This window comes from Manacus vitellinus, unplaced genomic scaffold (genome assembly GCF_001715985.3).
Source record: "Manacus vitellinus isolate BGI_N305 unplaced genomic scaffold, ASM171598v3 scaffold_45_pilon, whole genome shotgun sequence".
NCBI classification, from domain to species: domain Eukaryota; kingdom Metazoa; phylum Chordata; class Aves; order Passeriformes; family Pipridae; genus Manacus; species Manacus vitellinus.
Genome location: NW_021940571.1, coordinates 1226153 through 1250817, shown reverse-complemented (window position 1 = coordinate 1250817; position 24665 = coordinate 1226153). Strand labels below are relative to the sequence as shown.

Below are 24665 nucleotides of genomic sequence, written 5' to 3'. Positions count from 1 at the left end.
ACAACCTGTGCCACCCTCCCAGACAAGAACTCCTTCCAATATCCCATCTAACCCTGCCCTTTGGCACTGGGAAGCCATTCCCCCTAGTCCTGTTACTACATTTCCTTGTAAAAACACTACTGCTTAGAAATCATAACATGAGGAAAAAATATTTCCTCTGCTGGTCAAAACCTTCTCAAGTCAACGTGACAAGCAGCACTTGGTGGACAGCAGTGGTTTGGTGCCTCTTTCTGTGCAGTGGGGAAGGATCCAGGGATGGGAACCTTACATTAACAGCTTCTTGTAGTGGTCCAGCTCGGCCGTCACCTTCTGCAGCTGCAGCCCAGTTGTCTCCACTTGATTTGTTAAATCTGAAAGCAGAAACGTGGGGTTTGTGTCTCCAGTTATTCTAAAATACATTCACCTTTGTCCACACTGTGGTTTGTTTCCACCTCAGACCCGTGAATGCCCAGTCCCACCTCATACAGGAGCTGTCAGATCCATCCCCAAACTATCAGCCTTCAGAAAGAGCTTTTGGAAGAGAAAGTTCAAATTTCCTTGGCCTTGACTAAGCCCTTGCAAAAAATGATGGAAGTTATTTATAGAAGCACCTTCTACTCCACCTGCCACCAATGCCAAAACAAATCAACCATATTTTTGCATAACACACCTGTGATATCAAGTCCTTGGGTGCTTTGGTTCCATGAACTCAGTGGAAGGTGGGCTGAGATCAGCCGTGCTCAGCGATGGTCTTGTGTGACCACAGCAAGTGGTGAGAGCAGCTCAGCTGCTCCTCAAAACCCCTGGCAACCAGCAGTTTATAATCCTTCACTACCCCCTCCCCGTTTCAGTTCTGTGCCTGAAAAGCCAACCTTGTTTTCCCTCAGTTCCCTGGGAATGAACCACAGAACATCCATCCCGTGTTGAACCGGCCGAGATAAATCCCCGGTCACTGTTAAACCCCTTGTTTGTGTGACTCTCTTCTGGCCAAAACTTCCTCTCTGCTGTTTTTAAGGCTTCCCTGAGAAACTCCCCTTGTCACCAAAGCCCTGCAGCCCCTCTGCCATCCAACCCTGCCCAGCAGAGCCCGGCCCAAGCTGGGATGGTTGGTGGCATCCTCCCCTCTCTCCGAGCGGGACGTCGTGGCCCCGCACACGCAGGACACACCAGACCACCTGCAGCCCCTTCTGCTTCCTCCCCCTGGGCCTCCCTCAGCAATGGATTGCCCTGCACCCTCCTCCAAGGCCAAAGAACCCAACTTTCATTTCCTGTCATCCATCCTGACACTGCCTCGTGGAGCCAACGGCTCGGAATTCCACAGAAAAAGGGGAAACTTTGGCTTCAGCTGCCAAGCAGATGTGAGGCAGAGCACTGGGAACAACCTCACCCCCAGAGCAGGAACGTGACTTTGGGAGGACAGATTTAGCCCAGATCACTGTAGCTGGACAGCAGAGAGAGCAGAGCCCCTGCCCTCCTCACAGGCTGCCGAGGAGAAGGTTTGCCCAAACATCTGACAATTTTTAAAATTGGTATTATAGAAGATCTCTGGCAATCATTAATAACTGTGGCATTTTTTCCTCTTCCTCCATGTGGGAATATGGACACAAGTTCTGGGATAAAGGAAAAGGAGAGGGATGATGCTTATTTTGGTTCTAGTACTTTGGGTGGTCCCTTCCAGTGCTGTTTCTTCTTTCACTCAATCTGTTTTCAGAAGTTTTTATATTCACTGAGCAGGCACAGGAGTTTTTCATGAGGGAGTAGATGGATTTAATTACACAGATGGTTTCTGCAAGTTTTCTCTAGGGAGAATTCCCACCAAAGTCACCAGGAGAGTAGAAAGTCTGGGGAATCAGACCCACACCCACAGGGACTAAATAATAGAGATTTCAATGAAAAACATGGCGAAATGAGGAAACTAATAAGCAGAATGGTAATACAAATGAAAACTTATGCTGAAAACTTGCTGAATAAAGAAAAATATATTCAAATGACTATGTAAAAATGTCCTCTGGCAATGAAAATAAAGCACATTGCAAAACATGCAAACCCAACGGAAAGCATCGAGGCTCTGTAAGACTGATACTCGCTTTAAAGCTTGAAGAAGAACCACATCTCAAAAACCTTCAGTCCAAAACCATCTCGGTATCATTGGTGTTTAATTTTAGTTATTTTTTGACTCAGAAAGGACCTCACCGTAGTCATTAACCTTGCAGTAACCTTTCAGTGGGACTCTGCTGTGACAGAGACCGAGGGGACAGAGCACAGAACGTGCACAGAGACAGGAAGAACCAAAGAAACAGAACCAAAGCTGCTTCCTCTTCCTTGGGTGAATTCCCATCAGTGCAGCCTCAAAACACCCAGCACGGAGCCTGCTCAGAACTGGCTTTCAGGAATTCAGCCACCCAGTTTGCATCCAAGGGCACAGGCTCCAGATTCTGGTGGGAAATAGCAACAACTGGTAAAGTTTTCAGTGAAAAATAAAACAAATAAGCAGTAAGCAGCCACTCTGGAAGCCATCAACTGCCCAGCTAATTCCTAACAGATTCCCAGGGAGATCAGATCAGAAGCATGCATGATAGAGCTGTGTAATTATCTACTTTTCCTGCAAAACCTACAAAAAAACCCAAGATAATTTCTGACAATCTTGGTCTCATCTAACCAAAAGCTCAGTGGTTGATACACATGTAAGGAAAGGGTGACTATTTTTCTGTACTTAAGACTTTCTAGGGAGGTTCATGTGCACAGATCAGATAGATCAGAGAATGCTCAGAGAGTCCCAGAAAGCTTTGGGTGGCAAGGGGCCTTAAAGTCCATCCAGTCCCACCCCTGCCATGGGCAGGGACACCTTCCACCAGCCCAGGTTGCTCCAAGCCCCATCCAACCTGGCCTTGGACACTTCCAGGGATGAGGCAGCCACAGCTTCTCTGGGCAACCTGTGCCAGGGCCTCCCCACCCTCACAGCCAAGAATTCCTTCCCAATATCCCATATAACCCTGTTCTCTGGCAGTTTGAAGCCATTCCCCCTTGTCCTGTCACCCCATGCCTTATAAACAGTCTCTCTCCATCTTTCCTGTAGCCCCTTCAGGCACTGCAAGGCCACAATTAAGTCACCCCGAAACTTCTCCAGACTGAACAATCCCAACTCTCCCAGCCTTTCCTCACAGCAGAGGTGCTCCACCTCTCAATCGACTTGGTGACCCTCCTCTGGACTTGCTCCAACAGTTCCATGTCCTTCCTGTGTTGGAGACCCTGGATTTGGCACTGAGGATGTGCAGTCCCCCACCAGCACCTGAGACCCTCCTGGGCAGTAGCCCAGGGACAGAAGCCCAGCACAGCAGGTCCTGGCAGTCAGGGGGGAACCTGTTCCATGTCAGCGAGTCTCTGGTCTAAAATGACTGTGCCTACCAAAAATAAATGCATGTCTACAGAGCCCACGTGTTTTCAAGGTGAGAAACCCAGCCTGCTCCTCGCTGCCTGGCCGGGCACTGCAGACAAGAGGAGCTGCTCCTTCCCCACATCTCTGCATCACACAGAGAAGGCTGAGGGAGGGGTTGGTTTCATTTTCCCTTCATTTCTGCGTGGTTTGGGGAAAATCAGGCAGCTGGTTTGGTGTACACAGGACAAGCTCTGACTCATCCCACAGTCACTGTGCCACTGGGGCAGCCCAGGCCACGCTCCCACTGGGAAGCACAAGGGCTGTGTGGGCTCCACGTGTGCCCTCGTCCTGCTCACCACCAACTCAGGGCACTGCCAGCAAACTAGCAGTGCCAGAAGAATCCCAGATCACAGCATTTTTTATTTTATCAAGCTTTATGGAATTCTCATCACAGTTCAGGCACAGCTTCATGGACCTCTGGGGTGGCAAAGCTCACCCTTCAGCCCAGAGCAGAATCTCTGCCAAAGCCAGACCTGTGGTTTTGTTCAGATCCAAGGCTGGAGGGTCTCCTAGCCCTGCAATCAGTCCCTCTCCAGCTTTCTTGGAGCCCCTCTAGGCACTGGAAGGGGCTTTAAAGTCTCCCTGGAGCCTTCTCTTCTCCAGGTTGAATATTCCCAGGTCTCCCAGTCTGTGGCCACAGGTGAATGTGGATTCCTGCTTTTCCTCCAGAAGCAAAGTGAGGCCCTTCGGTAAGTCAGTCGAACTCAAACAGAGCCTCATCCCAACCCCTCCTGGAAGGGAACTTGGGTGCTGTTTCCCATCCTATTCATCTGCTTCCTCTTCCACTGTGAGGCTGTTGAAAAGCACTAATGAGCCATTGCCTCGTCACACTCTGCTCCAGCACCAGCCCTGCATTCCCCAGCTCTCTCCCTTCCAATTCTTCCTACCACAGCTGGAATTAATAAAAAATGTATTTCAACAGAACTTGCAGAATGAAAAGTGGCTGTTTGAACTGCAGCCTACCTAAAACTGCAGGAAACTATTCCCTCTTTGGATTTTCAAAGCTCTTCAAAGTGGTCTTTAAAGTGGCATTAAAGGCACTTCGCTGGGATGAAAACACTGCTCCTTCTTTCCATGAGCAGTGCTAACATTCCCAATCCAAGTTCCAGTCCCTCCTCCAGCTGCCTGCAAGTTTCCATCACCTCTCATTATGTCAGCAGACCACTAAGTTTATATTTAGGAACTGAAGTAGCCCATGGAGCACGAGCACCAAAAGATTGAAAATTCACATTTCATGTGCATCACCAGCAATTTCAGCCCATAAAGGGGTAAAGCCTGAAACTATAAATGAGCTAGAGAAAAACCACAAGGCCTCTGGGAAAAAAAATGATTCTTTATTTGTGATTAAGTGGAGGAAAGGATTTGGCTGGTAATGAAACGAAAGCACAAGGATCAGCTCCTCTCTTTGAGGAGCATGTGCTGTTGAAGCTCTGCTGCTCCCAGCCCTAAAGATACACAGACACCATCCCAATTATTGATTTTTAGTTCTGCGAGTCTTTGATTAGACAATTATTCACCAGACCTTACCCTGTGCTGAGCATTTGTCAAGACCTGCCCTCTCCCACTCACCGGGTGATGCTCTGAGAGGCTGGAAAGGGCTGTGACACCAACAAACTGAGCCCACAAGTCCCCCACAAAGGGAATTTTCAGGAAGTCACAACAAGCACGAGCACAAAGAAACAACAGTTGAAACTACTGCTCAGTTTCTGCTCTTGCAAATGCCTGCTATCACAGGAAATAGTCAATAATTTACAATTCTATGATAAATGAGCAAGAGAAGAATCTTCAAAATATTGGCTGCTGAAAGGAGAATCCTTAAAAAAATGGAAATCACAAATCCTGGTGGTTTGGGGTTTTTTCCCTGGAGCATTGAACTATTTCAGTACCAAAGAGGGATGTTAGAGTAGTTTGGGGGAGGAAAAAAAAAGCAAAATAAACCATCAAACCAAGCTCCCCCAAACCCACGGACACCCTGGATCCAGCTGAGTTCCTACACCCTGACTTTGGACAGCATAAATCCACTCCCTGGAGCTCATTTCCACCAAGACTGTTGTCTGTTCCCACTAACTTATTTTAATACATTGGCAAACTCATATTTAATGCTTGTTTATGGAGAAAATCATGTTTTATATTTCAAAAAGAACATTTTTATCAGCAGTGCATTAACTGGGTTTATTACCTAAATCCAGTAATGTGTTCCCTAGGCCAGACTCCTTCAAATCCTCATGGATTTGTGTTTTAATGACCCACTCAGGAAGGGCAGAATCAAAATGCCTGAGCCAGCAGTTTTCCTGCCTTGAAATTTTCTGGATATCCACATCAAACCTCGTACTGCTTCTTAATAACTGATTTATTATCAAGTAAGTGCTACATTTTTATTAATACATTTAAAAATGCCTCATATATGCCTCAGCATCAACCAGTTTAGCTGAGCTTTTTACTGTTCATTAAGATCTTGCAGAGTCCTAATACTCTGTATGAATTCCATCTGTGATGTTCTAGCTGTGTTTTCTCCATAAAATGTCCGCTATTTCAAGTTTCACTGCAAATTTTCAATTCTCTTTATAAACATAAACAAGCAGCTTCCAAAATATTCCTTTGAAGTGGAGAGGGATAAAAAAAAAAAGACAACCCCAGAGATGGTAGGTCTTGGTTAGGTCTCACATCAATGCCAGCAGTGAAAATTAATAAATAAAAGAGCATGGATAAAGCTTTTTCAGAATATTCTAACATTTCAGGTTGATTTCAAGAGCTTTCCCTTCCAATTATGTCACATGAAAGTGAAAAATGGGAATTTAGTTCAACAAATCCCATGTGTTTTTCTCCTCAAAACCATAACTCCCTAGTTGTTCGTATTAACACTGAATTCCCAGAGCAGCAGAGCCGGTGAGAGATGGATTCCAAATGTCTGGATCCCAAACGCCCTCCCCAGGTTAACTCGGAGGAGGAGCCTGGATGAAAGGAGCAATTTTGGAAGGGAGCTCAAAGCTCATCTTGTTCCACCCCCTGCCATGGGCAGGGACACCTTCCACTGGACCAGGTTGCTCCAAGCCCCATCCAACTTGGCCTTGGACACTTCCAGGGAAATGCAGAGACTAAACTGTAGAACAAATTCCACCGGTGGTGCTGACATGGATATAAATCCAGGATTTGTGGGGCCAGAGTGAAGCACTTACAGGGGGGACTTCCATCAACTTCTCTTTTGGTAGAGCTGGCTGAGCTCTGCTGATGACACACCACCAAAAGCACAGTCTGTGCCCTCCCCTCCCGGGATTCTCTGGCAGCAGGAGAACAGAAACTGGAACTGAAGTCCCGGGAAGGACTTGGGAGCTGCTGCTCCACTGAGGAACCAACCCCACAAACCCCCTGTGATCCTGAGTCACCTGGGGCTGGGCCAGTGGGGAGCAGGGAAAGGCTCTTCTGATTGCCCTCTGCACCTGCTGTCACCTCCCCAGGAAGCTGCACTACCCTGGCTGGCTGGCTGGTCCCTGCAGTCTCACATCTGAGATCTTCGCAGGCACTGAAGGAGCAGCAAAACTCCTTCATGGTGCCCATCCCTGAGACCCCCTGCTTTAAACCTGACCCCACACACTGAGCATAAGGCAGGCTGGGAACTGCTGTGCCAATCTGATGACTCAGAGCTGTGCCCAGAACAGCACAACCTCTAGATGTGTTTCCAAGGTCTTAAAATATCCCTGAGCCAGTGCTGTGAATGCAAGAGAAAATGACTCAGGAGATACCAATATAAATCATCTTTTTATAACGAGTTATTGTCTCTACAGAGCTCCCAAGATACTAGAATTTATATTATTATAATTTCAAGTGCTGTCACTGTTCTTGCAGTTTTCAAGAGGACACACAATCAAGGGCAAATCATTAGAGAGTCTCCTGTTTAATGACTCTAAAGGAGCCTGGCTTGGCTGCTGTTCAGTCCTGAGAGGCAAAAGTCCTGCTCAGTCCTGTTCAGTCTTTTCTCAGTACCAGCCACAACTTCAGTGCTTTTAAAGACTTCTTTTTTTGGCATTTTTTCCCCTTGGAATTTTGCTAGAAACGTCCAAATTTTCTTACCCAATGTCTCCTTCTGCAGTTCACGGCACCTGCTCTGGAGCTCGTTCCCTTGCTGAAGGGAAGTTTGGAGCTGTTGGGTTTTCAGCTCAACTGTGTCAGCCACCCCTGTCAGGTGTTTGACCTTCTCCTGCAGACATTCGTTCTCCCTCTGGGATTTTGCCAATCTTTGATTCAATTTGGGTATTTCTGAGGAGGAAACAAGAAATTGTAAAAGCTGTTGTCAAATTTACCTTCCCCACTAAAAATATGACACCTGTTTTTTTGACCGCAGGACTTCAGTACTCATAGAATCATGGAATGGTTTGGGTTGGGAGGAACCTCAAAGCCCATTCAGTCCCACCCCCTGCCATGGGCAGGGACACCTCCCACTAGCCCAAGTTGCTCCAAGCCCTGTCCAACCTGGCCTTGGACACTCCCAGGGATGGGGCAGCCACAGCTTCTCTGTCCAACCTGTGCCAGGGCCTCACCACCCTCACAGCCAGGAATTCCTTCCCAATATCCCATCTAACCCTGCCCTCTGGCAGTGGGAAGCCATTCCCTGTGTCCTGTCCCTCCATCCCTTGTCCCAAGTCCATCTCCAGCTCTCCTGGAGCCCCTTTAGGCCCTGCAAGGGGCTCTCAGGTCTCCCTGGAGCCTTTTCCAGGTCAACACCCCGAGCTCTCCCAGCCTGGCTCCAGAGGGGTTCCAGCCCTGGGAACATCATTATTTCTTAAACAATTATGCTACAACTCTTTTGGAAGTGATAGAAATACTTACCAACATTTTAAACACCAATAATAGACTTACTCTGAGCTGTGATTGCAACACAAAGACTTGGAGACATTTTCACTTGCCTTGTGTCTCCTACTACCAGTTTTTCTCACTGTGTTACACACAGGAGACTGCAGGGTGATGGTATAACATCCTTTTGGGAGCTGCTGGAGGGTCCTGCAGTGTTGCCTCCCAAATGTGTGGAGAGGCTGCACCCCTTCCCTTGGCCAACCTACTGCTTTATTCCTCAGGTCACCTTGAATTCACGAGCAAACCTACACCCAACACGCAGCAACTACTCCCTCCTCCCGTGTCTGAGTGAGAACAAGCCATACCCAAATCCAGCTGGTTTTATCTGAGAGGTCTTTGGGATTGAAGGGGCACAGAGCAGCCCACAGGCTGGGAATAACTCCCTTGGCCACACCCTGCTTCCTGCTGGAACAAGGGTGTCCTTCAGGAGCAGAGAGCTGGGCACAATCAGGGGTTGTTTGGGAAGGGTCGTGCCCAGCCCCCAGGCTGGGAACACAAACTGATCCCTGGGCACTGGTTCTGCTCTGCCTCAGATGAGGTTAGTTTTGCTGAAAGAGTCTGTAGTAGTGTGATTAGGGACTGGAACACCCAGAGCACCCAAAGAGGCCCTGTACTGACTGCTACAGCTTTAGAGGCCTGGGGAAATAATATTTACAGGTGAATTCCTTCCCTTCCAGTTTTTCAGTGTGTGTGAGAGGACAAGTTGCTGTGTCACAGCATTACAGAATATCCTGAGTTGGAAGGGACCTACAAGGATAAGTCCAACTGCTGGCCCTGCACAGGACACCCCAACAACCCCACCACGTGCCTGAGAGCCTTGTCCAAACTCCTTGAGCTCTGGGGGTCAGTCTGATCAGGGGTCTAAGGTCCAAAGAAGTAGGTGAGCTGCTGTCATCCTTTCCATCATGCTTCCCATCCTTGGGAGAGGGGAGGTAAGGGCAGGGTGGGTGATGTGCCTCTCCCACACTGCTCTGCCCCTGAGAACTCCAGTGCAAAGCCACAGCTTGAGTGAAACCTGTGTGTGTGGAGCAGCTCAGAAAATGGGGCTTTCTCTGCTATCCCAGCTGCCCAGCAGCCTGTGCTTCCTGTGACACTGGCAGGGAATTGGGATGTTTTCAATGATGGCTTTGTTCCCGCTGGGAAGGAATCAGGGGGCAGCTGTGCCTGGGGGGAGCAGGCACGAACCCACTGAGCAGCACAGGCAGAGCTGGGGGGTCCTGAGCCCCCAAGGGAGAGTTGGAGGGTCCTGAGCCCCAAATCAGGGGCTCTTCCCTGCTGGAGATGCGCGTGACCAGAAACCCCCTCCTTAGTACTCACTGTTTGTAAGAACAATCAGTGTATCAGTGTCAGAATGTTGGGATTCATGAGTCACCTCCTCTGAGCACAGGAAGGATGGTGTGTCCTGAGGATCCCTCTCTTCCTGTGCTCATTCCCTGCCTACTTCTGCTAATAAAGGCAATGTGAACGTGTTCCTGCAGACATCTGCAGGCTCAAAGAGAGCCACACATTTCCAGGCTTCTTTTCTGGAGTACTCCCTGGTTTATTTGTGTAATACTCCAAATACACGGAGTTTCTGTATGGAAGCAGGAGTGGTGCCATTCTTACACATCCCTCATCCAACATATCCCACTTGAGCCTGGTGAATACTGTGACTGTGAACATTAAATCCATCCTTAAATCCAGCTTTCTAAATCAAAACAGTTTAGTTTCACATATTTTTTTGGCCTGTGAATGCCATTTAAAAGCTTTTATGTTCTGTTGTATCAGTTGTTCACGATTAACATATGATATTAACATACAGTAATTTTTTTTGTTTATTTTACTGTTTTTGCAGCAAGCTTTTCAGAACATTCAGATTTTGGGACAAAAAATGCTACAGAGGGGCTGCTCTTTCGACCAGTTTTGTTTGGTTAGCTTGAAAACAGTTTCTGAAAGCTCTTATATATGTACTTTAACTAGCCCTGGTTAATGAATGGCAAGTAGGAAACAGTATAAGATATCAAATCTTTTGGTATTTACATCATTTAGTCTCACAGTAAATGGATTTAAGTGTGGAGTAGTTGGGAAAGATTATAGATAATGAAAATATCTGCACCACAGAAAGTGTTTAAAATTTGCATATAAAACATGTACCAACTGCCTTGACAGTGGAGTTAGGCTTGGTCTAACTTGACTGTTGTCAAGATCAATGAAAATATAAGTGATGTAAGTTCTTCATCTAATGAATTTTTACATTCTCATTGACACTCAACTACCAAAAATTATTTTCTTCTGCCCCAAATTCTTGTAAGATGCTTTACCTGTCAGAGCCTCTTTGCTCACAGTTTTTATCTGCAGAGAAATTTCTTCTTTCATGGCAGCCCAGTTCTCCAGGTTAGTGGAGATGACCTCTTTAATGCTGTCCAGCTCACTTCTGATGAAAGGGAACAGGGAGACAGCCTTGTTCAGAGTTGAGCAATGGTGTTCCAAGGTACTTCTGTAAGAGAGAACACAATACCAGAGGTGTATTTTAAAAATAATTTATATAATAAACTTAGGACTCAGAGGAAACTTGACAACTATTCCTCTGAGATATGATAATTTATACTACATTACTATATGAAATATCTTGTATTAGGTATTGAATTAGGTATTTATAAGTTTCTCCCTTCTAAATGTTGATTTAGAGCTTTTATGTATAAATGAAGAAAACTAGACAGGCAATTGTACAATCATTTTTTATTGGGAAATCACAGTAATCATGTTTAAATGACTATGGCCAAGCCTATGGTGGGTCTTTATAAACAATATATAAGTAAGAAACAGCATTTCCAACACCAGCATTTGTTTTTGGGTTCTTACCTGAGCACCTGGGATTGTTTGTAGGCCGCTTCCTTCTCCTCCTGGAAATACTGCAAATCAGCTTTCACATTTTTAAACTCCTCTTGCTTGGTTTTCAGTTCCATTGTCAGGCTTTTTATTCTAGAGATGTAAATAAAACAATCAGAAAGTCTTATTTGCCCTAGTAAACAACCTCTAACTTTTGTTTCAGCTTTAAATTAAATGGAATTGAATCCCAGACTGGTTTGGGTTGGAAGGGACCTCAAAGCCCATCCAGTCCCACCCCCTGCCATGGGCAGGCACACCTTCCACTAGCCCAGGTTGCTCCAACCTGGCCTTGGACACTCCCAGAGGTGGGGCAGCCACAGCTTTTCAAAGGTGATAATCACATATTTCACACAACCATCAGTCTCCAAATGGGGAGAATTTGCCCTTGGTTTCACACCCCTGACCATGGAATTGTTTTCATGCTTCTTTCTCCTGGATCTTCCCCGGTGCTTCACAGCAGCACCTGATGGGTTCTTAAATGACAATGCAGGTGACAATTTTGAGCATTTTACTTCAAAGCTGACACCAAAAAAGATCTTAAAACTGGGGGCAGGACAACCTTGCTGTTATCTGGACTCAGCAGCACACTGTGTACCCTCCCTCCTACTAAAGATGGCCTGTGCAGGTCCCCTCCAACCCAAACCATTCCGTGATTGGCAATTCTTTACACACCTTTTGAAAAGCCGCCCCATGACAAGACACAGGACACCCAACCAGTGTTTCTTTCACCCCCCTCAGTGCTCACAGGAGAGGAGGAGGAGGGTGGTGTCCCCTGGGAAGTACGGGGAGCTCTCCATCCCTCCCCCAGCTCCCTGCTGGATCAGCCACAGCAAACACAGCCCCAAACATCGACCTCGAGCTGTTCTTCACCTCAAACATTTACCTTCTGAACCTTCTCATTACAGCACCTTTCCTTTGCCAAGCCCAGCTATCACAGTGCAAATAAACACAGTTTAAACACTGTTCTTTCAACACCTCGGGAATTATTCCCACGATTGTCATGGAATGAATGGAAGTGCCCAGGAATAAGAGTTGGAGCCAGTTCCCCTCCCGTGGTACCCGTGAAGGAAGGATCCCACACAGCAGCTCAGCCCCAGCTGCAGCACAGCTGTTGGCGGCAGAAAACCATCCTAAACCAGCCTTCCATCCCCAAAATACAACTCCAGTGACAGGAACTGCTACAAACCAGCCTCTTTCGAAGCTTTCAACGCTCACTGGTCATGCAGAGTAAATGATCCATTTCCCTACTGGTGACTCACTGTCACAAGTAAATAAATAGTATTTGAATCAATAAATATTTTACAAACCCAAAGGGTGGCAGAAGCCTTGGCTTCAGTTGTAAAAAGCAACAGAAAATGAAAATGATTTATAATAAAAAATATATTAAAATTAAGACAAAGCATCAAAGTGCTTTAGTTACTGTTACACACAGATGAGCACATTTGCATCAAAACACAAATTTTAAGAAATATGAGTCCTGATAAAGAAACTTGGATCTGCAGGGCTCTGACAAAATCAGAACTGAACTTCTGGGAGTTAAAAATAAAGTTTTTGGGCTGAAGTATGATCACTGGGAAAAAAAAAACAACTCCAAAAATAATTAAAAATTTGAAGAAATTTCTGATATTACCTTTTTAGGAAAATTTCCCCAGAAGTGGAGGCTGGAGGGGAGAGAATCAATCTGTTTGATTGCATTTGGGAGCAGAACTGTTCCACTAACAAGGAAATGTCCATCCCCCCTACAGCTACAGAAATTCAAATCTACTTTTGCAGATGAGGAAAAAAGCAGTGATTTAGCACTGAACAACAACAAACCAAAACTTTAGGATCCAGGGAAAACCGGATGCTCATTTTCCATTCTTAGTCTAGAATGGGATATTTGAAGGTCTTTAGGTTTAAGAAAGAAACTGGTAAATAATCACAGACACATTTTCTTCCTCTTTCCATCGCAGAGCCCTGATATAATAAAAGGGACATTTTCAGCATGTTCTGGTCAGTCCCACACAAAAGCACCCGTGGAAAAGGCAGGACAGTTGCACTCTCCTGGCACCAGGAGGGAGCAAAATAAACATGTTATTTTGGTGCTTTTTAGCACAAAGGAAAAGTTCCATGGGTCATTAACTGCTGGCATTGAGAGAATGGTGGGAACACACTGAGCTCATCCTCTGCCCCACAGTTCAGCCGGCAGAATTCACAGCCCATCTCTGCACCCCGGCTTTCCTGGGGAGTACAGGAGAGATCCTGCCCGGGGCGGGAGGGCAATCAGGACGTGGTAACTCCCAGTGCTGACAGGAGAAGAATGGAGGAGAAAATCAAGAAGGAGTTGCAAACACAGTCATTGTCCTAAAGCAATGACAGCAGCAATTACCCTGTTTGTTGGGATTCAGGGCGTCTCTCACAAGTCCAGATCAGAATAAATCATCTTGGTACTCCCTGTGATTCCCAGTGGGACTGGAGGAGCACCAGCATCCCCAGTTGCCTGGAGCCAGCAGGGACAGGAGGCTCAGAGAGCCTGGAACATCCTGCCCCAAAAAAGTTCCACCACGGTATTTTCAGTTCCCTGAAACTGCAGGATCTGCTCAGACCCAACAGCTGCTCATTTTGATTCCAGATGATGCCCAGGGCAGTGGTGGTGTCTCCATCCCTGGAGGTGTTCAGAAAACTTGTGGATGTGGTACCTGAGGACATCCTTAGCACTTAAATGTATTTTACATTTCTTGGATGTGGCAAGAATTACCCAAACTAAATTAACTATCACAATTAAACTGATTTTAACATGGAATAAGGTTTGAATAGCTAAGTGGAACTAACTACTGGTTAGCTCCCCTTCTTGTCCCCCAATCCCAAAGAACAGGTAACCAATCCCTGCCAAAGCTCCCGTTCCCAGGGGGCTTTCAAGGGTAACCACAGGTACAAACAACAGCAAACCTGAACCTAAAAGGAATATAAAAATGAAACAGTCTGAACTGACAAGAAAGATTAAATCCATTGGTCTCCCAGAGATAAAATTTAAAAAAGGGGATATTTGGCTTCTGGGAGGAATAATTTGTCAGCCTTGCCAGACCCAGAAATGAGGATGGTGAATAGTGACTTAATGCCAACAGCACAAGGTAGTGAGAGAGGCCCAGAATAGTGAAGAGAAGATAAGGAATATTTAGACAAGTTATTTAACAAGGCACAACAGTTGATTTATGGCTGGAGAGTGGGAGCCTACTGCAAGTATTGCACTTGATTTCAGCAGCTTTTAAATCAAGTCAAGCCTCAGGGGGGGAAAGTGCAGAGATAAAAATTTTTATTAACTGTTCCAGCTTTACTACAAAGAGGCAGCTCAATGAAAATTTCAAGTTTAGCTCTGGCAAATGATCCTCCCCAAGAAGAATGTGCTGTCACTGCATTTGCTCACACACCGAATTCTGCCACCCAGGGTCGTTAAAGGGACAAGGAGTAAACAGCTCTTTAAAAACATGATGTTAAACCAAAGAAAACATTGAATATTGGGAAGGGGGGTGGGTGGAGGATGTTCAGTTTAAATGAAAAAAATATTGCAAGAAACATTATGAGCACAGTGATCTACAACATAAACACGTTTTGTTCAAATTTGTGGGAGCTTGTGCTCTAAGATCAATGTGCTATTAGTAACATTAGCAAACACAAGCCTAACTAAATCCCTTAATAGAAACATTACATTCTTAACGGTATTTGAGTGATTCTGAAAAACAAAAAAAGTAGGTTTCCAAAGCATTCCAGTCCAATCTCTGGAGCACCTTAACACTCAAAATGCCCATGTCACCAGTTCTGGGTCACTTGATGTGAGCAAACATGGAAGGAACACTCCCACTGGGGGTCCCAAAAATCAAAATGGCTGAGCTGGTAATTAAAGTTACAATCTCACTCTTACAAAAAGCTGCTGACAAACAGTTTGATTTAGATGAGCAAGAAATTACCAAGAAGTTTCTGGTGGCCTTGATGTCCCTCTTTATTCCATCAGTTGTCAACTTGGGCAGTTGCACTTTTATAAAGTATCTTTTATTAGTGGACTATAAATATTGTTTATAGTCCTACTGTAATCAACTAGTGGAATATAATGGTAGATTCCAAAATATGAGGACAGAAAAGGATACACAACCTGTAAGCATGAGCTGAAAGAACACACTTAAAGGTTCTAATCACTGTGCCCTGGAAATCCCAACATGGCTCTGAGGTCTGTCATTCATTACTGGAGTTCTTAAGGGAATTAATTGGAACCTTCACGTATCTGTCTGCAAGGATTTGCAGACTCCAGCTCCTGGAGAACAGTGTCACAAGCAGGACCCAAAATGTTCATAATTCCTTTAGTATCAGCCCTTTAGAGAGTGAAGCCTGAGCTTCTGAGGGCAACAACACTGGGAATTCTTTCCCAGGTTACTATGAGACAATCAGTCAAACTCTCACAACTGTGAAACTCCCAGTACTGTGCCATTTCATTTCAAATATTACAATTTGATTACAAGATGATAAGGTGAAATATTTCCAATTTCTATTTGGAAGTGTGTGCAGGGGAAATACCTCCAAGTGCCTTCTTGGGCTCTCTCTCACTTTAAATGTATGGACTGTTTCTAAACCAGGAAGGAATTTTAGACTTGCTTCCAAGGAACACTGTGAAAGATGATTTCAATAAAGTATCCCAGTATCATATCATATCACAAAGTATCATAGATGATGCATCTGATAAAAGATTCAGTGATCCCCGTGGGTCTGTTCCAACCCAGCATATTCTGTGATTCTGTTATCTGTGTTTTAAACTTCTTTGGGATGAAAGTCCCTAATAAGCTGCAGGGGAATGTCAGCAGAGAAGATGATGAGCTCTGACCTTTCACTTTTGGACTCACTGGCAGCTCGGTAGCGCTCCAGGTCTCGGTACAGGGCCTGTAGTTCAGCCTGGAGCCTCTGCTCCCGTTCGATGCTTCCTTCATAAAACTTTATCTCCTTTTCCATTGCTTTGACTTTCTCTTCCATCACCTTAAACTCGTGGAGGATCAGGTAGCTGACCCCGCAGTATTTACACACCGTCTCATCCCGGGACATCTGGAAAGACAGGAAATGGTAAAACTGTTTGTGAGGAACACACTGAACAAAAAAACCCTGAGTGACACTAAGTAACAATAGTAAATCTGAGTCATTTAAACCATTTCATTCTCTAGAGCATTTATGATCAGATGATGTTATTGCTTTAACAAATAATAAAGAAAAATTCTGCATTAGGAAATGAACCCAAGCTACAGCAGTGCTTTGCCTTACTGGAAACTTCACAGGATGTATCAAGCCTGGCAATTTAATATGTGGGAACTCCCACTGGAATTCTAAAGTACCTCTGAGCTATGTTTGGTGTATTAATTGAAAATAAAACTCTGTGTTTAACAAAGTTATCTCCTTAATGAATCTGTGATCGCTTGAGCCAGAAAAATGTTATTTCCTGTGGTTTTCTGGCAACTGGTGTCCGAGTGAAGCAGGCAAGAAAAGTGGGGAGTGAACAAAGTGATGTAAGCCAGCAATCTGTACACAAATAATTGCAGTGAGTAAGGGATTAATGAGGATGAGGTAGTGTCCATGGCACTGCAGTGCTGTGGAAAACAGAACCCGTTTGTAGGTATGAAATATTCACGGCTGATTACAAACTACAGAGTATGTAACACACAGCTCATGGAAAGACCCTTTATCAACTGAGAAATGTGATTTTCTAAGGGATCAATCATTAATCCTGAAGCAGGGGACACGTAGCACCTGCTCACCAGCACAGAGCCCTGACTCTGACAGGTTTGCCCCTGGCTGGGGGATAAATTCAGCATAAATTCACTGGAGAGGGAAGAGATGGTGAGAATCAAGACTAGGTCAGAGGACACTCAGACACAGCCGAGAGACCCCTCAGAGCAAGGGGTAGGAAAAGCTCTTGGCAAACTTGGAGATATGGAAGATGGACCATGGGTGGCAGCTGGAAGAGCCACTGTATGTCTGAGAGACTCAAACACACTTCAACCTTTCTTCAGTTATTTTTTCTTGCATAACTGCCAACTGCTATAGGGATTCCAACAGTGAATTATCAAAATCAGAGAGGTGAAAAACTGCAAACAGCTGAAGTCAAATTAAGAATCCCTTGTTTCACACAAGAAGAAAAATAGAGATATTTTGAGACACTGGGATAAATGGAAAGAAATTGGACTTAGAGGAAAGAAAGCAGCTTTCAAAAATCATAAATTAAAGGCTCATTATCCCATGATTCAACAATCTTTAGCACTTTAAATATAGCTTGATAAAAATGGTATTTCAGGATGCCCTGGCCAAGCTTTATTTTCCCATTTCTTCTTAAGTGTTGCCCCAGTTTAAAACACCCCTGGTTACAGTTGCTCTGAAGGAGTCGAAAATGCAAGTTTATTTTTCCTGGCAGCTGCAAACTGTGCTTGGAAATATGAAACTGTTATTCAGGATAACTACCATAAAGTTCCAAAGCACTGAAATTACTATATTGAAAAAGGACAAAATGAGCTGCTTTAGGGAGCACAGGAGGGGTTTCTTATCCCAGAGAGAACATGGTGCTCTTGTGCTGCCCTGCAAATAAACAGTGCTTGGAATTTCACTGGGTTCTGGGACTGAAAACAACTCAAAATCATCGGGGGCCTGACCTGCAAATGCTCTGTGCAAGTACTAAACCTTCCTAATTTTTACTTTTTTTGTTATTGAACTTCAAAATAAATAAAGTCATGGAACAAACAAATATTATCTCCCTGGGCTCAGCTGGAAGTGGGTCCTGTCCTCCTTCACACCCATTCCTCAGGTGAAGTAAAAACCTGGAAGGATTCCAGAGCAGGTTGCATTTTTCAAGTATTTGCCATATAGTCAAAAAATAACAGAAAAGGAAATTCTACCTTAATCAGGACCTTGCTCTGTACGTTCATAATTACCCTGCAAGCACTGCAATACACACAAGTCTGTAGGAAACAAATTTTCCTTAGTTCTTACACTTACAAACAACCTTTTCTGGAATAATTTGATTGCTGAGTAACCACTAAGAATGTGTGTTAAATACCCAGTGATTTATGTTTTCAGATTCCATATTTCACTGTTTCCATTTGATCAAAACACAGTGGTCTTCTTAATTCAAAGCAGAAAAAAAAATCGGGGAAAAACACTTTGGAAGGAATAGAAAAGGAAACTATCAGAGCTCTGAGTAGGAGCTCTTGTATTTCCTGAGCAGTGAGGGGAAGCAGTGAAGAGAAAAAAATCGATGAGGAATTAAACAAACAAACTCACTGAGGACAAAGTGCTTGAAGTAGGAAGATATTTATCCACAGGATTTTGAGCCACAGTTGTGACACACGTTACACCAGATGCTTTAAAGCATCTGCACTTGGGTTTAGAAGCATTGATATTATTCTATGGTTACAAAGATTTCTTTAGATACCAAGGCCAATGGAAAGCTGAGCCAAGAGGGATAATCACTCAAATTACATCTGTCTGACTCGGCTCCATTTGTAGAACGTAAGTTATAAGGGAAAAAAGGAAAAAAAATTGGTGGTCTGGACCATTTTTAGCCTTCTGAGTGAGGAGACAGGAACTGATACCATTTTGAGTTGACCAAGCAGCTCCAGGGTGTGTCAGCCTGTGCACCACTTCTTCTGCTCTGATATTGCAGATCCACCCACAGGAATCACCCCAGTGAAGAGCTGAGCTGTATTCAAAGCAAAACGAGCTCCTTTCTCACTTAGCAGGGCTTTGGGATTACAGCATCCAGCACGTGGAATTGTTTGGTGTGGAAAAGCCCTATCAGAGCATCGAGTCCAACCATCCCCCAGCACTGCCAAGGCCACCAGTGACCATGTCCCCAAGTGCCACACCCACACCTTTTTGGAAGCCTCCAGGGTTGGGGACTCCACCACTTTGTGGGCAGCTGTGCCAGGGCTGGACAGCCCTTTTGGTGAAGAAACTCCTGGCAACACCCAGTGTTCCTCAGCCATGTAATGCTGCAGTGACAGCTCTTGCTACTTGGTGGATCTGGCAGGACTGACATTGCTCCAGCAAGGACTGGCCAAATAACAAAAATCTCTGTATTTGTCCAAACTAAACTTGTAGCTGAATCCATAAAACCCAAGGAAAAAAAATCATTATGCTGCAGCTGAGTGCTCTTAAATTATTTCTGTATGTTGTTTTATTCTACCTTATTATCCAATTTTACTTTCATTTTTGTTTCACTCCTCCTCTCCCACACCACTTTGATGTCCCTCTCCTACCAAACCAGCCAATCCCTGTTAACACAAAAAGAAATCATGACTCAAACCACACCATTGATTTTCTAGGAGTCTTCTGCTGGAAGAGTTATCTGATTGAAACTGATATTTGCTCTAGTCAAAGAAAGATTCTTAAGAATCCCAGAAATAACTTCACTTCTTTTAAAAGAAAAAAGTGTATTTTGAGCCAAGTTTTCAGTCAGCATCTACCCAAAAAGCAATCCAGCTGGTACTGCTGGGCCATGCTACAAACAGAATTATTAGCTCCACTTCCATAAAATCACAGTTGCAAAAAAATCCCAGTGCTCGATCTGAATACATATGAACAGAGTAGAAACAGGCTTGGAGTGAAACCAGAATGTGGCTTCATTCAAAACATGCCCTGAAATAATCAGTTTGTCACGGCAGGAAATAACACTCAGATTTCAGGTAGCTTGGATTTCTTCCTGCCTGTGAGGAAATCAGACTAATGAATCATAAAAGGCTGGAGTGCCCTGCTGGGAGCTGATCCCACTCACCCAACCCCTGTAAATGCACAACACGTGTCCCCAGCCCGGGCAGACCTTCCCGGGGCTCCGGAGCTCTGCCGGGATGTGTCACAGCACCTTCCAGCTGGAAGGGAACCACAAAGCATTGCATGACAAAACACACCAGACAAAGGGTAATTTGGCAGCTTTTCCCAAATTAACAGGTAACATTTCACTGTTGGGAGGACACAGGCTGGCACAGGGTGTCCACAGAAGCTGTGGCTGCCCCATCCCTGGAAGTGTCCAAGGCCAGGTTGGACGGGGCTTGGAGCCACCTGGGATAGTGGAAGGTGTCCCTGCCCATGGCAGGGGGTGGAACTGGGTGGGCTTTGAGGCCCCTTCCAACCCAAACTGTTCCATGATTTTCTGACATTTCCAAAGCACCTCACAGCCACTCAGAAAACTCCCAGAGCAGGAGCCTCACATCCCAGTGACACACAAACATTAGAAATTCTATAGCCAAGTGCTGAAACCCTCAGTGGAGCAACTTGGGAACATCATCCCCAGAAGAATTCACAAGGTGGGTGCCAAGAGGACACTGAAAAGGGCTCTGCCATTCTACCACACTTATCTAGAGGGCACAAATTGAAATGATCTGCTTTTAAATGCCTGCTGGTACCAATATTGTACATCCTGAGCACGTTGTTCCCTCCCACCCAGCGAGTCTTGATGGATGGGAGAGACTCTTTAGCTTACTAACACAGCTGGGACTACGTGTTCCAGAACCCATTAAAAACAAATAACCCTGTTCAAAGAGAGCAAGAAAAGTTAAAGATAACGTAATGTGCTCATAAAGATCCCATAATGGGCCCACTCTATGGCAGTCGTGGGAAGTGTGATGTGTAAGCACTGCTGCTCATGGTGTACATGGTATTTGTGGGCAGCCAGACACCACAGAACGTTCTGTACCCACGTGGAACAGCCTCAGAGTTCCTGCCCTGCCCCATCTCCGGAGCTCCTGGGGTGACAGAATGGGTATCCTGTGCCCCATTAATTTTAGGATTTACGCCAGCAAAGATCATTTATTTGCCAAATAAAATATGAAATTAAATATAACTTTTTGTTTGAGGACTTGGGGTCATTTGGTTGCTGTTCTGTTTCCTGTTTCAAAGCTGCACCTTCCCATCAACTTCCACAGACTTGACAACAGCAGAACCTTAATTAAAGTTCACCAGCACGAAAAAGGTTCCTCTACCACCAAGGTGAAATATGAAAGTCTTGAGGAAAAATTAAACTAACCAAACAAACCAAAACACCAACCAAACAGAAAAACCAGAACTCCCCTACAACACACATCCACGACACTGGAGTGAAGGAAGCACTAACTCCTTCTGTCCCCTCCTGGGCTGAGGTTGATGGCAGAAACTCTAAGACACATAAATACATCACAATTAGGCATCACAAGCCAGTGATGTAGATCTTTACCAACAATTAGTTTCTAAGAAGTATGCAACTGTAAATACAAAAAAAAAAAAAATATCCTGTAGGCTTTAATACTGGGCATGTGGATGTTTAGCTGTTGATTTTTTTTTTCACCCATCTTGCAATGAATTTGGTGAGAAAGAGCTGTGAGAGCGGTAGAAGGAGTGAGAAAGAGAGCAAAGCATGTACAATTTTTACATGATTCTCTAAGGCAGAATTGGTCAGAACACGAAGAACCAAAGTCCCTTCACATTGCTTCATTAACAAGATACCAAGAAATCTCCTTCCCTCTAGATTAAAACTTCCTTTAAAATTTAATAAACAGTCTTGATAAGCAGCTTGTGGAGCTCCATCTACCAGGAACACGAGGGAGAGGGATGATGAGGGCTCTGCTCTGCATCCTTCCCTTGTCAGTACAACCCAACCTGCAGCAAACCAGCCCAAACCAACCCCCAGGAAGGGAATATTCTCCACTCTGAGGCTGAAATCCCTGTGCTTGACAGGCTCCCTCCACACACACGTGTTCCCTCGGCCTGCAAGCTGCATGTTGGGAGCATGTGCTCCCTTTGGCAGAGCAAAGCACAGCTGGCACCAGCTCTGCTTGGAGCAATCCGAGAGATTCCAGAAGAGAGGCTGCAAAATCCAACAGCAGAGAATGCGAAGGGAATGGGAACATGTGCACATAAAAGATGGGAGATACAAGGACAGGAAATTGTGAGAATGGCTTGTAATCAGGGCCTGTACCTTGTAACTGCAGTGCAGCTACAGCGCGAGGGGATGAGCAGCACCAAAGGATGTGTAAAACCCCGGCACTCTCTGATCCCAAAATCCGGGGCTGTCGTTGCCTTGGAGCTCACATATCCCACATGGAGTGGAGGGTAGGATGGGACAGGACCATAAGCCTGTTCTTGTACCAATCCAGAAATTCTGTGTCTTCCCATCAGATGTTTTTGTTAACCACACCCCCAGAAGTGGAGGGAGCTGGAAGGACTCCCTGCCCCATCCTCTACTCCGAGGGAAAAGTTTGCCCCCACAGTCCCACTGGAAGAATTCCAACACAACTCCCAAGGTGAGCTGTTCCAGTTCCATAGCATTCAACCAAAGCACATCCAGAAAGGTGAGGAAAAGCCTAATTTGCACCTGGAAATGAACCACCATCTCCCTACACGTGCAAACACTGTTGCTCAGGTATTCTGCAGAATGAGCAAAGCCAGCTCATCATCCTTTCACAGAAACACGAGGTTTTTAAGCTCTTTACTACTTTTGCTCTTTTCTAAATTCCCATCAGTCATATTATTTGTTTTACAGCAGCTCAGAACTGAAACCTCAACAGCCCTGAAGAGAGGATAACAAAGGCCCAAGTTTCACATGCAATTCCTATTACAACTACTAACATTACAATTATCAATATACTGCAACTATTAATATATTACAACTATTATTATATGACAATATATTAGGAGCCTCTTTCTTTGTAACATCCCTTTGCTAATATTATTCTCCTTATGACCTGATTACAGACCTCAGTGTTGTCTGACAAGTGACAAGGAGGTTACTATGGATTTTGCATTGATGCATTGGACTCACTTTTTTAAAATATGTCTTATTCTTACTAAGAATATGGAGTTCAGTGGTGTTCCCAGGGTGCTCCCAACCCCTCCCAGACTGGCACCAGCGTATTCCTCATCGTAATCCAAGATCCTGGCTCAGTGATAACCAGCAGACACAGACACTGCTGCTGACAGAATTAATGTCACTGCTTTTCTGTTCCTGCTTCCTCCCTGTGCTAGGGTATGCCTGACACAGGGATCAGGAACTGGCTCAGGAACTGATCCAAATCAGATACTGACAGCAAAAGTGCCACCAAACTGCAGCTTGAAGTCATTAAAGAAATATTGAGCAGTAACTAGATCCAGAACAATTCTCTCCTCCAACACTCTGGCATGAATGACTGTTTCTCTGAGGAGCCTGCACTGACTTTTGCTCCCCACCTTATCCTGCTGATGCTTAAAAACTAATTTCTAAGTCAACAAACATATTGGGATCTTTCCTGCTACCAAAACAGCTGCTCATGAGTCTCTAAGCATCCCAGGTTCTTCTCCTCCCCTTGTTTTAAGGGCAAATATTCCTTTTCCCTTCCACTGTCTATCTTACCCACCCTTGAATTCTCAGAAATCATCTCAGAAATTGTCTCAACAGTTTCCTGGACTACTCCAGGGAGGATTTCTCCAGCCTGAGTACACAAAGCTTTTAAATGACTTGTTAATTATGAGATGCAGACCAAGAAATGAGGACAGCTGGGTGTTTTATTGCTGAAGTAAAAACCCGATAGTGTTACAAGAAGTGACTCGTGTTCCACTTGAGTGGAGCCTCCTCCTAAATGAACCCACACAGACAGCAGCACTGTAACACTGGCAATAATCTGCCTGCCAAACAAAAGAACACACCAAGAGCAGATCCCCGGGAAGATGAAGGGGAATGTTCTGTTCCCGTTTGTGTTGATACTCCTTTGGAACATGTTATGCCCTCAGTCATTCCAAACTCACAGTAGCAAAACATGCCATAACAGGGGAAAATGTGGACTCACCTGGAGGGACAACACTGGGACAGAGAGAGGTGTTCTCTGGGACTCACCTGGAGGGACAACACCGGGACGGAGAGAGGTGTTCCTGAGACTCACCTGGAGTGAAAGCACCAGGACAGAGGGAGGTGTTCTCTGGGACTCACCTGCAGTGACTGAGGTGTTCCTGAGACTCACCTGGAGCGATTGAGGTGTTCCTGAGACTCACCTGGAGGGACAGAGGTGTTCTCTGGGCCTCACCTGCAGTGACAACACCATGGCAGACCAAGGTGTTCCTCTGCAGGGCTCCCACAGAATTAGTGTCGTTCCACTGCACAGAGAGTGATGACACCCAACACCCCCCCTAACTCAGGACCACCATGTACCAGACAATGCACCAGTGCCCCCAGGCCAGTGAAACACCCCTGAATTCCCGCGGGAGCTGCTCTCCAAACGTCGGGGGGTTTTGCCATCTCCACAGCTCGTACCTTGCGGATCTCCTCGGGCAGCGCGTGGACGGGGACGTGCCGCTCCATGTGCTGCCGCAGGCCCCGCGGCGAGGTCGGGAGCTGCCGGGCCGGGGCGGGGGACTGGGGCGGCCGGGGGCCCGTGCGGGGGGACCGGTAGGGGCGGGGGAGCGCGGCCGGGGGGGGCGCGGCGCCGCCGCCATCTTGTACCGCGGCGTCCCCGCTAACCGCAGGCACGGCGCGTGCGCGGCACGGCGGGCGTGGTAGTGAGGGGGCGAGCCCGGACACCCCAAATTCGGC

General features: G+C 45.6%; 1 protein-coding gene across 1 annotated transcript in view; it reads right to left on the bottom strand.

Annotated features, from left to right (window-relative positions):
* LEKR1 (leucine, glutamate and lysine rich 1) overlaps positions 1 to 24456 on the bottom strand; it is a 31199-nt gene extending 6743 nt beyond the window's left edge. Inside the window, exons 1-6 of the mRNA XM_018079188.2 lie at positions 24387 to 24456; positions 15981 to 16195; positions 11105 to 11224; positions 10564 to 10739; positions 7484 to 7669; positions 269 to 350 (exon numbers count right to left, since the gene is read on the bottom strand). Coding sequence (XP_017934677.1) covers positions 269 to 350; positions 7484 to 7669; positions 10564 to 10739; positions 11105 to 11224; positions 15981 to 16195; positions 24387 to 24434 — 827 coding nt within the window. The 5' untranslated portion in view covers positions 24435 to 24456. The remainder of the gene's footprint in view (positions 1 to 268; positions 351 to 7483; positions 7670 to 10563; positions 10740 to 11104; positions 11225 to 15980; positions 16196 to 24386) is intronic.
* Between the last annotated feature and the right edge of the window lie 209 nt (positions 24457 to 24665).